Here is a 13051-nt window from a genome sequence, read left to right on the forward strand (position 1 = left end):
TCCTGCTAAATCGCGTGGTTGTCTATGTTCTCTACGAAAACTGTGTTGTGCACCTCGCATAGAAGCATAAAACAGTTTTAATTAAATATATTCAAGATCGATGTGCAATTAGTCCTAAGGAAAAGATGTCTGGTTGTTGCGATCTCAGGGTACACACCTATTAGTATTTTACGCTGAGCAAGCAGCCAAGGTACCCAGCCCTGTCACATACAGAGAAAGAACAGCGTGCCAGAGGCGAGAACTGAACCGAACACAGTCAACCCTCACTGTATTGGTGACAGGAACTTACCGGACCGCCAATAATCAGCAGATTGCAAGGTGCTTTCATATTATGACAGCATCGTGAATAGGTGCCAACTTCTTTAGGTCTATAATAGTACATGCTTCTTAGTAGTCAGATTATACATCCCGACTGTCACGTTCATTAATAACTTATACATGGCTTTACCTTTACGACTGGATAAGCTTGCACAGTGTTAACATTGTTGGTAATTCTTAAAAACCGACTTGACGAAGTGACGATAAACAATCCAAGTTTACCATGCTTATTTATATGCACGTACTTAAGTTCGTATGGCATTGTACCATAGCCTCAAATCATGTCCTGTGTAAAAGTACTATGTGGGCGGGGGCAATGGCGCACGCAAACATGAAACTTCGCACGATGGTCCGGATCGGAAAAGAGGGGGGGGGGGGGAAAAGAGAAGGTGACAAACATCAAATCGTAAGCTGCGTGATTTCTACAAGCTTCTCACTTCGTATGTTACATCAAAGCGGGCAGTGAATGCAGCCATCACAAAATAAGATTAATGCAAACTTTATTTCGATAATGCAAGTTACATTCACATTTCATGAATTCTACACTTTTGACTCCACACATGCAACAAATGGTGTTGACTGGCGACGGTCAAATGAACTGCATTTTTTGCGTCTGATAGCTGAACTATTTTCTACCGATGGCTTTATACTTTACTGTATACAAGTGTCATATCTTTCAGAGACAGGGAGAAGCGTCCAGGATAAACATTAAATTCCTTACTTTAAAGCTCTTTCATCAATTTTATTGAAAGACACAAAATAGGTATGCTAAAAGTCACGCCATTCTTCAGTTTACGACTATTTAAGCATGTGATGGAGAAGTCACAAGTTGAGAAAATGCTGATAAAACCACAGTAAAAATCTGAAATGAATATACTGACAATGTATAAAATGCATGGCTTAAAAAATTACATCCCATTATTTCACATTTCAGGCTAATTGATGTTAACCAATCAACATACAGAATAACTACTACTGGCCGTCTGGAGTGAAAACCAAAACCATTAAACTCTAGTACAATCCGTGTGCGACTGAAATTTAGGAGCTTAAGGAAGTCTGACCCTCTTCTATGTATCTAACTGACCAAGGTAAATGTTATGCCCTGCACTAAGTGTTAAAAGGTTTTATTGATTTTGTAACATCACTCGGCTTCTGTTTCAACATCCCTATATCTTGTTTAGGTACAATTTCAAGGCATGATTGAATAGCAAAAAATGTATTTGAAATCCATCCTTACGGCATATGATGTTAACAGCAGGCAGGCTAAACTGATAAAGAAACTGCATATCCAGTTTTAAACTTTGTTTAGGGGGTTATAGTAGGGCAGTGGGACTAATTGATAACCATTTTGCTGCTATATAAACCAAAACCAAATGAAGTTATTACCAGTCAGGGCACTTTTTTAACCATTTTGCTGCTATATAAACCAACCCCAAACTAAAGTTAACATAAACCTTTGCCTGTTGCCCCTGATATTGATCTCGATTACAGTTAATTACCCTAGATGCAGTCTATTGATAGACGTGTAGTGACCAAGTATCCTGAGATGTGGAGATGGACATGAGAAACATCAATATTCAGAAATAAGTCTATAAGAAGTATAAACAATAAGATAAAAATTTCAGGCAATAAAAAAGAGAAAAACTAATAAAGCCAGTCGTCAGAAGTAGCAGCACAAATGGAAAAAAAAATTTTAAATGCTTTTTATTTTTCAATGATGACTTACAATTCACGGTCTTTAGAAGCAAAACAATAAATGGGCATTTCTTTTATAGTACCTCCCTCTTTCCATCCCTACATGCAGGCAATTTGTTCTTGGAAGTAAAATACTGCAGAATGTGGTCCAGCACACATATTAGGCAGACAGCTCTATATCTATGTGTTAGCTAACCCACCAGTTTCAAACCATAGTTCGTGAAAAAAAACCCTTTTGCATACCCTTGCTCTGTATGCCCATCACATCATTCTGGCACAAAGCAACAGGAATATCCTTCAGGATTTTTTCTGGTGTTCTCAGATAACTCAAAATGATCCCATCTGCAGTTTTTTAGTCTCTACTAGCGCATTTTGTAATTAAGGGTGGTTGTAACTTCTGACAATTCTCCATGGAAGTCCAGGTCAATGGTAAAATCCAAGTCTCGCTGAAAAACATTATGCAATGGTAAACATTTATATTTAATTTCTTCAGCCCTTCCCACCCCAAAAATTGTGTAAAAGAATTTCATATACACATGGAACAGAACCAATCTATAGAGAACCTGTAACCAATCTAAAATCAACCAAAATTTCTCAGTCAAGTCTTTCACTAAAGATGCCGATACATTCAGGAGGAAAGGGAGAAAACTTACAACATTGGATTTGTTTGGTCTCATGCTGAAAACCCCGTCAATTTCTTCATGCTTTTTGACAGTCAAATCATGCTCTCCTAGATAGAACACCGTTTGCTTCCAGTGGGTATATGGTGCTTCAGGTGCTGCAAATTTGTTGTCAAAAACAATTTAAAAACACAACAAAGACATCCCCCCATCAACATGAGTATAAAATCATAAAACTTCAAGAAACTAGTCACAAATAAGGGTGGTTGTTTAGCATAAATTTATCAATTTCGGAAAGAAGTTTTAATGAGGCATAAAACTATTTTATAAATAATATTTAACTAAAACCTTAACTGCTGCACACCTGTTGAGAAGCCAGTCAGTTTGTGACATTTGGTAAACTCTATGTTGAAAAATGTAACCAGAGCATGCAAGTAGTCATTTCGGCGCACTTGTAGATGAAAGGGAGCAGAGAAAGAGAGGTCCTCCTCTTTGATTGTGTACATATCCACCTCCTAAACAGAAGAATAAATAGATTTCTAAAAACATATCAAGCTTTACAAGTGAATGAGATAATTTTCAAGGAGAAACATATCTACATCTGCTAGTCAAAGTTGTCATAACAAAAATCTAAAACAAAACAACAGATGTTTCTAAAATGTCATAAAATGGCATCATAAAAACATGGGACCCTTTTGATTAAAAAATACTGTCAGTGAAGACAGTTACATTAACAGTTAACCAGTACAGCAACATCTCCTTAATAAGATCTTCCCTATACAACCTATTACAAGAATGAAAAACTTTATGGATGCATTTTCTTATATAAATGTGACCTCTATTATGACTACCTGCCCAATCCAGCTTATTACTGACAGTTAAAGATCTAATACAAAAAATTTCGGGGTTACATAAAGAAGTGCATCTGCTTCTGGCTGTTAAAGACACAGAATGATTTTCTGCAGAAATGGCATTAAAAAAAATGTTTGATGAGGCATCCGGTTCATAAGGTCATGGTCATTACTACCCAAACCAAATGGCTCCAGTAATATCCACCAGCTGTCTAAATTGAATCAACCACATAATGACCATATTGTCCCAACACCAGATGTAAATTCAATCCTGGCTCAAAAGACAAAATGGTCTCTAGTGACGAGAAATCTACTAATACCAATACTACTGACACAATCAGGCATTGTTTTAACAAGGTTAGCTATCATCTTACTGAATAATAATTAAAAAAAAGCCTCGTCACAATACATATTCAGAACAAATCCTTAAATTAGGTTTTTTGAAAATTCTTTAGATAGGAGGATTTTAGTAAACATATATGCAAATGTTTTTTTTTATATCTTACATTGGCACATACTGTTATTTTCTCTAAAAAAAATTGATTTTTAAAAAACCTTTAGTTTATTTTAAAATGTTAATCCAGAAATCTGGTTAATATGAAATAAGCTTCACAGCTTGGGCATTCATTTAACTTGGGCCCTGGTCCATTCAGCTCTTGGTGTTGAAAGGATATGGTCGCACATGGAACAGTATGGCCATGGCAAGGGCGATCAAACTCAGGTAGGTCAATATGGCCTGACTAATATGGATTTTGGTTGAAAAGACCCTCCCCTCCCACTCATTGTTCTCTCTATAACAGCACACATCAGTGGATTTTGCTCCATTAATGTTTTCAAGAACCCACATGGTAAGTTACTGCCACGTTTTGCAGAAATCACTTCCAAACTATATATAGATCATTTTTAAGAGTGTCCTTGTCTGTTACAGTACATGTGTATTGATTTGAGAGTTAGTTGCCCAATTAATCTTTAGTCACGCGCAAAAATGGAAGAATAAGCATGACCAACCCAAAAGCAAAACCACAAAGAAAAAGTATTACATGATTTTAGAAGCTTAATTTTAACATTAAAATAAATAACTTGAATTGTGATTGGTGTCATGGTTCATGACATTAAAGCAGACTAGTTCATACGATCCTCCTCAGTTACAATCTGATTATAGTCGATTGTAGTAATTCTTAATAGTGAGGTTTTAAATTGTGAACTTAATCTGAAGACATACACTTACCTTGATCAAACAAGAATTTGTAACGACCTGCTTGGGATCAACAACATCCACCAAAGGCTCACACACAGCAACCTCACGGATTACACTCATGTCAAACCCATACACACAGTTCCACCCTGCACAAAAAAAAATACCACCAACAAAATCAGAATGCTGCACTACCAATTTCATTTTAAAGCATATTTACATTTAAATCAAGTGAATAATTTTACTGTCAACAGAATATGCAGCTGGTACAAGGAAACATGCAACACAGCAATCTCCCCAGTGAAAATAGAAATGCATTATCAGACTCAGATTTTACTCTTTTAAAGCATTAGGCGATATTAGTACTACTCAAACTTGGGGAGGCATGTGTGGAAAATGCTGTTTTATACTGAACTAGCAACTAAGTAAGGTAAGGCAGCCAGCCAGCCCTGTAAACAGATGTCACATGCAGAGAAAGAACAGTGTGCCCTGGACAGCAAACATTCACTGTATTGGTGTCAGGTGCTAACCTGTGCCACCAGACAGCCCACATAAAAAACCAGCACAAATATTATGTTTTTATATTAGTTTTAGTTTACTCCTTGCTGCTCCTTTGAGGGCCGTAACACCACCTCACAAGCGGACCTGGTTTTGGGCAGCCCCCTTCAGATGGGCCCATGTGGTTCCGACGTCCTTTGCCTCACTTTCTACTATGTTTATGTGTCTAATATAAAATATATTATCATTCAAATAACTAGTTTACACCGCATCTTTACTGTCTCTTTTTGTTTTTCTACTATGTTACAGCTTAAAGGAACAGATAAACCACCATGTCACTTTTCATAGTATGCATGGTATCAGTTTTCATTTAGCATTGTTCCACTTTCGAGATGCTTTAAGCATAGTTCTACGATATCACTAATTTTTTTGGTTTCTAATCAATCTTAAAATGCTCCTAAAAATATTACTTTTATACATATAATAAAAATAATGTTTCAAAAATAATGGAAAAAAAACTGCTGTAGAAATAGCTAATATTTTAATAGATTGTTGTAGTCAGATCTTTAATTCCCATTTTTCAATACTGTAAATCTTCAAATGGTGGTAGATTTTTATTAGAATGTTCAAAACCACCATAAACATGGTTACTTCGACACTTATCACATTAAAAACCTTACCAAATATTTGTACCTAAAATACTGATTTACAAAACTTAAAAATATCTTTGGGACTATTTGAAGCATAGTCATTTTATCTATATGATAGACCTCTGCTATGTAAAATATTGCACTAGGCACATTTAAAATACACATAAACAAGGCCTATGCATGGGTCATTTTCTGAATTATCAAAGGGCTTGTAAAGGTAACTGGTTATGGGTGAAATAGAATGTATTCATCAAAAACATTTTATTTCAAGAACAGCAGATCTGAACCTTATATATTACATGTGAAATTCTGCTGTTATCTGAAATTAGGAAATGGCATCCTTCAAAATTTATTTTCTTGAGCTGCCATACTTACAATTTATCTTCTCATCTTTGTACTGTCTGTCTTCAATCGCGGTAATAAAAAGAGTAGCTCTGTCGGGAAATATCAAGCCTCCTGGTGCCTGCATAAAAAAAAAAAAAGCTATTAAAACACCCTGTTTACTCAAGTGAAAATAAAAACATAGAGTACCAAGAGAGAAGCTGAGAATAGGCTTAACTATTTTTCGTACAAAATGTCATTAAATGAACTATCTTATAACCTGGTTACAGGTCTCTAAAAATTAATAAAAATAACACCCTTTGCATTAAGTTTGATATAAATCATTTATAATTATGGTATAACAGACCAAGAAAACATACCAGCCACTTGTCCCTGGCATAGAGAACAGTCTTGAGCATGGATTCATAGAAAAGGCAATAGCCCATCCATTCACTAATTATGATGTCAACCTTCTCAATGCCATCTGGTAGGACGACTTCTTCAACCTTCCCACGCACAAGGGTAATAACTGTACATCATTAAAATTTTCTTCATTAACATAATGGTAGGTAATTTGAAAAGTACAATCTGCCTGTAGATGCATATAAGTGAGCTAACAGTATCAGTAGTTATGTTTTCTTATTACAAAGAATACCCTCCCCCAAAAAAGAATATATAAATATATATAATTTTATTTTTCAGCCAAGATAAATTCCTTCAAATCTATCATTTGATTATATCACTGATTTCAAAACATCATTTGAAAAGCAAATAATTTAAAAGGCTTAATCGTTTGAACTTAGGGTCAAAGGTCCCCCCCCATTAAGTGAAAATTTATACTTCATGTGTTTTAAAGTATTTTTCATAGGTTGATAAAATAGGACGCAAAAAAGTACGTAGACTGAAAATACCGATGTTTTGCAAACAAAGTACCTACCACAACCCTTAAAAACTTTAATTAAAATAAGCAACAAAAAAAATTATCAAATGTCAAAGAGCTATAAAAATGATCAAACTAAAAGAACAATCAATGTCATCTTATCCATTTCTAAGCAACTCCACTAATTACTGTTAATGTATCACAAGCCTTGAAATATTTGTTATGTATGATCACCTTCAACCAGATATGGCGTTTTACGAGTTTCTATACTGAAAGGCTTTTAATCCGAAATATATATACCATTAAAAATATAATCTTTTCTCCAACAGTAGGTATCCCAATTCCCTTTAAACAAACCTTTGCCTTCAAAATATGTATAACAATAATTATAATCATTCATAACAAAACCATTTAAGTTATGCAAAAATCGGCATGTATGTCCTCACCTGCCTCATTAGGTACAAATTTTCTAACATTACATATTGATTATTTTTAATACTATTATCAGAATATTAACAAAGGTTGACATTCCAGTTTTGTGTATTACATAACCGATTTTCACTAAAAATGAACTACCACTCTGTACATGATGTAATACATGGCTGTCAGCTATCCATTTCCATACAAACAGGAAAGAAAAGTGACAGTAAACAAACTTCCATAAACTAAACAGTTTTTTCCTGCTATATTTAAGGGAGAAAAATGATCCAGAAAATAAAGGCAACTGCTGCTTGTGTGATTGGGCTTGAAATAATTAAAAAGAAAACATTTGCAGACTTGTTGAATGGAAATAATGGTCTGGTTTATAATCGTCTTTTTTATTACAATATAAACTCACAGCGACAAAAAACTTCTCCATATTAATAAAGATAAAATTGTGAAGCTCGTAGAAAATGCCTATAGTGAAAGACCGCTATTAGCCAAGACATATACATATTCTTACTTCCCTCTTTTGGTTTGCGGAACGCACTAAGAAAATTGCTAAATTATGATTGGCTGATGCCACAGAAAACCAATCTAAACAAAAGACAATCCTTTGGAATATTTCTTAGCATGTTTTATCATGAGGTTTAGTGTGTTGAATTTGTAGATGCATCCTTTGTGTAGCATTATCATGGACAGAAGGTTAATAATGAAACATAAAATATCCTGTAAAAATTATTTTATTTATTTTAAATATTAAGAATTTTAAAAAATATTTAGTTTGTGGCAAGAGATGTTTTCCCTCATTCTATTACATTGATAATATACCATAACATCTTTAAAAAAAATTCTTTCCATGTTTCATTTCTATCATTCACTTTTCTTTCATACCTTGAAAGTTTATACTTTCCTTTAGATTGCTATCAGAAGGATTACCTTTTTTTTTCATCACTTTCCATTTGCAAAGACGTTTGTGTTAGAACCCAAATCAAAGTAACAAAAACAACAGAGTTAGCATCTTCTGGACAGCAAGATCCATGGTAACAAATAATAAAATTTAGGAAAAATGTTGTATTTCACAAACAATTAAACGAACTTTAGCCTTTTTGTGGTAAAATGTATAATCTAAAGGCATAACAAATTCTCTCCTTTAAGATGTTTATTATTTAGCAGACCACAATGAAAATTATCATTCATAATTAAGTCAAAGATATTCGAATTTCAGCACTCTTTTTGAGATTTTCATTTTAATATTGAAAATCATTTTCCTTAGTCTGGCATACAAGTTAACTTTTGCAATTGATCAGCAAGTTTTCGCCACAACCCCAAAACAAAATGACAGAGCATCCTAACCCCCTCTCCCCATGTAGTAAGGGTAAATGCATTAATTTTTACAACTCGTGAGAATACAAATTAATAAATTTGTAATAGGGATAAAAATAACATTTTTGTTATTTAATCTAACAAAAAATAAAAACTTACTATGATCAAGATTATTTGCAGTGATGATCTTTTGACTGTAGTCAATAATACTGGAACATTCAATCTGAAAACCACCCATGAACAGGTTGTGATAAATGTAACAAAACTAAAAGCACAGACATGGCGGTAACAGAGATCAAAATGAATATTTAAGATGGTATCCTGTTGTAATCAAACCCAATCAAGCATAAAAAATAGGTAAATAGGTTTTATTTTTGTCTGTTACCAACTCCACTCTTCATGTAAAGATCACACCATTTTAACAAGGATTTATACTGAAATCAAACACATTTTGCCAAACACTTACACCAATGACTCTGGCAGCACCAGCTTTAGCAGCAAACATGCAAAGGATGCCTGTTCCACTTCCTACATCCAGGACAGTTTTGCCTTTGAATAGGTGTTTATTGTAGTACATGGAGTTTCTGTAGGTTCTTGTTCTGACCTCATCCTTCAGCATTTCCTACATCATAATGGGTATCGATAATACATTCTGCTTAGTCTAAATTGCAAGTATTTCTAAAATCACAAACCAGGAGTAAAAGCAATCTTTTATTATATCCAATTTTTAACAAATGCCCAATAAAATGATTATCATAGCCTTTTCAGAAAGAATGCATTGACAGCAATATTTGAATATTTGCTTACTTTTTTATCTTTACTAATAGTACCACCTTGCCTGTATCACTCTTAATATTCAGCTTTGCTTATCCTTCAAGTACATGAGGCATTTGACTATGTTTAGTTACCACAGGTGCAGACTATCGTTAAATTCTGAAGGGTAATGCCAATAAAAACCTCATGTATTCCAAAGTGGGCATAAGAATCAAAGTAATAATCTTTGGAAGTCATGTCCTCTGCAGCAACATGTCCATTAGGTTTGCTGCCACCTTCACCACTTCCATCTCCACTTGGATTAACCGTAGGTGTTGCCTGTAACACACACAAAACCCCACTCATAAGCTGTCTTCAGCTGAAAATAAAACATGGAACGCAATAAAATAAAGTCTGTGTATGAAATGATGCTTATGAGCAAAGACTCAAATCATCAACAAGCATCAGCATCATGATGGAGCGCTGAAAGCTAACCTCGGTTGAATATAAACAGGGTTCCTAGGGATCAGGGATGGTGCCAAGTAAGGACTTTGTAAGGAAGGACCTTTCATGCATTTGTAAGGACCTAATTGACAGTCATCAATGCTTAAGTTTTTCTCATGTACGGTCTGAAAGAGGTATTATTTATGAATCTTTGGCCATCTCTATGTTCTGAAATACATGTATAACTATTTTTCTTTAAATTAAGGTGACTACAAGGAATGCAAAGGCTTGGAGGATCAGAAGAGGAATGAAAAGAGTGTGAACCTAATGCTAAACCAAAGATGGATTGAGTTGAAACTGTCAAGCATAACAGCCAATTTATTTTTTTTCAACCATACAAAAGTAATCCGTAGCACAAACACTTGTATCTTCCAGAATCAGTAAGCATGTGCTTCTTCAAAACATTTTCACCCATTGACGAGAGATTCAAGGATATTCCTCAGGCAGCACATCTTGCACAATGTTTATCTTAGTCTTTTATCAATCAGTCTTTATATTTTTCTTCCTTTAGCTAGTTCTCCTGAAAGGAACACTTTCCCAACATTTTTTTAATTCTCAAGAAGACAAAGAAATGTGGTCATACGTCAAGACTAAAATCTTGCGAAACTTAAGTTCTCGGCGTGAACCAGACTTGGCAGTCGTGTGATTAAAATAGCAGTGAGACGAAGAATCATCTGTATTTTGCGCCAAAGTCGACTCCGAAAATAAATTTATGGATTTATAAGAGGCATGAAAAATAAATCTGTGGTAATATTTTATCGATATAAGGACTTGTAAGGGTCACCAAAAAAAAATGTAAGGATGTGTGTGACTAATTATAAGGACAGCATGGCAACTATAAGGACTTACGGCGAAAATTCTATATGTAAGGACCCTGCAAACCCTGTGTAAATGTCAATAAACTGATATCAGATTTTAATACAACATTCCCCTGCTATTTTTTTTGTCAAAGATATCACCCATCCCGCCACTAAAAAATGTAGGTAAGAATGTTGGTGGTCAAATCTCATGGAGCTGCATCATTTAACGTTGAGTGTATGTCATCATATTTAATCAATTTTGTTAGTATTCCTTTAAAATTTACAAACATGACCTTGCTTTACAGATGCAGGTTAACTGTACTTATTTAGAGATATATCTATATATACATGTACAAAACTGTGGTGCTTTGATATGTTACAAATGAACTGAATGTTCAAATATATTAACTGTTTAATTTCAGTGGATAAAATAAAAAATGTCAATGTTAGGTGGTATCTGCACCCTGGGGAAACAGAGAAGTTGGAACAATGGTGTCAGCTTGATACACATGTGGTGCAATGAACGTTTAATCAGTACCTGATGCCTTAGAACAATGATGCCCAACCTTTTTCGGCCTGGGGGCCATATACATTTATGACACGCGTGTCACGGGCCGCTTCACCGCAAAAATACAAAATAGAATAAAAAAATAGAGCAGATACCATTTTTATTAGAAACAAGTTGTACTTTCCATTAATTATGTAGTAATTAGTTGGATATTTGAAGTTTTTTTCCCGAAACCAACTTCTGAATGTCCGGCTGCATCGCAGAGACACCAAGTCGGAGCACTGAATGGAAATGTTCGTCCATCGAAAAAAAAAAAAGACTGAGAGATGCCCCTACGTAGGGATAAATACTACTTCTTCCCCTTTTTTTTTTTATTACTAACATGCCGATTTTCTGCACTGTGGGCTGTGCACTGCCGTACGTTGGGCATCCCTGCCTTAGAAGGTTCAGGAAGCTAAGGCACTGCAGGAGAAGATATTGGTACTACTATCACAAAGATGCAAGGTTTAAGAAAAGTGCAGCCTTTAAGTTCCTTCCAAATTACCAATAGGCAGCAGGAAAAAAAAGTAGTTAATGCAGCATTGATTTTAAATGTTCTTATCCCTCTTAACATAGCATGAACTTAAATTTCAACAAGCATGATTTTTCATTTTCCCTTTTAAAAGCAAACTGTGGCATTCTAAAAAAAGCTGAATACACTGGGTACAAATTTGCCTTACCAGGTCTGTCACAATTTCCACTATCCCCTGCTGTAATGTGTGTTTAGCACGTCCTCAAAAGGCGATTTTTTTATTATTATTATGTGCTGAGTACTTTTACATGTACATATGCTTTTGTTGTGCTTGATGCACATCATACAACTAAAATTTTTGCTTATTTTTTGTCTTAAAATATGTGTATTAAAATTAACTGCTCTAAAAAAAATCTGCAAAAGCTTAAAATGGAGATTTTTAAAATCATATTCATTTTAAATTTGATTAACATGAAAGGCATTACATAAGCTGTAACATTAATTTCCTGCTCCATACATTTCTCACTTTAACGTCTTCAAAAGTACGTTGCACTACTTAAATGACGCAAGACTGCATGGCTTTAGCTCGATCTATCAGCTCATTTTTATATGTCTTTCTTTTCTCTTTTTGGGATTTTTTTTTTTTTTCTTCCTTGACAATGCTTACGACGACGACGATGATGAAGACAAAGATAATTCAAACTACTTTAATTCGGTCAAATACAACTTGTGCTGCACGAGTTGAAATCCCCGAAGAAAATGAGCGAGTTTAACAGAAACACCATAAAAGACATATATACCAGAACCCCCATACAAGTTCTCAGGAAAAAATGAAAAAGCGCGAGTGGCCATCAAACCACGTGAACAGTGAACTGCATTTTTTTAACAAAGCCACAATCATAATTAGCAACTACATCGGATGACTTCATTAATCTGAAGATATGAAGATCGCTAATATGTTGTCTGAACACTAAATAAGCAAGTGCAACAACAGATTAGACTTTTTTTTCAAGATGATCAGTTGTCACTTATATTTACCTCCATTTGTTCAGCCATTTCAGCTCCTCACATGGAAAGAGTACTACGTCACTCAATAACGTGCTCCGGGTTGACAGAGGTAAATATAAGTTGTAGTCTCAACCAATGAGAAATAGTTTTACATCTGTGTGGGGCTCCCTTTCGATGACGAAGAACGCCAATC

At 34.7% G+C, this 13051-nt stretch overlaps 1 protein-coding gene across 1 annotated transcript; it reads right to left on the reverse strand.

Annotated features, from left to right (window-relative positions):
* Positions 1 to 801: 801 nt before the first annotated feature.
* LOC112559173 (protein arginine N-methyltransferase 1-like) lies at positions 802 to 13017 on the reverse strand. Its single transcript, XM_025230178.1, has 10 exons — positions 12889 to 13017; positions 9732 to 9866; positions 9241 to 9396; positions 8934 to 8997; positions 6529 to 6677; positions 6203 to 6290; positions 4713 to 4828; positions 2998 to 3148; positions 2667 to 2791; positions 802 to 2459 (listed from the first exon to the last, which is right to left on the reverse strand). The coding sequence occupies exons 1-10, from the start codon at positions 12904 to 12906 to the stop codon at positions 2376 to 2378; spliced, it is 1086 nt and encodes a 361-aa protein (XP_025085963.1). The 5' UTR covers positions 12907 to 13017; the 3' UTR covers positions 802 to 2375.
* Positions 13018 to 13051: the final 34 nt, after the last annotated feature.

The sequence above is a fragment of the Pomacea canaliculata genome, linkage group LG3 (assembly GCF_003073045.1).
Source record: "Pomacea canaliculata isolate SZHN2017 linkage group LG3, ASM307304v1, whole genome shotgun sequence".
Classification (NCBI taxonomy): domain Eukaryota; kingdom Metazoa; phylum Mollusca; class Gastropoda; order Architaenioglossa; family Ampullariidae; genus Pomacea; species Pomacea canaliculata.

Bases quoted from the DNA above. Each gene is read 5' to 3' on its own strand.
- LOC112559173 (XM_025230178.1), bottom strand. The intron at 9,397-9,731 runs GTTTTTATTGGC...ATTATGATGTAG, and splicing joins CCCACTTTGGAATACATGAG to GAAATGCTGAAGGATGAGGT. The intron at 4,829-6,202 runs GTAAGTATGGCA...TTTTTTGTGCAG, and splicing joins CAAAGATGAGAAGATAAATT to GGTGGAACTGTGTGTATGGG.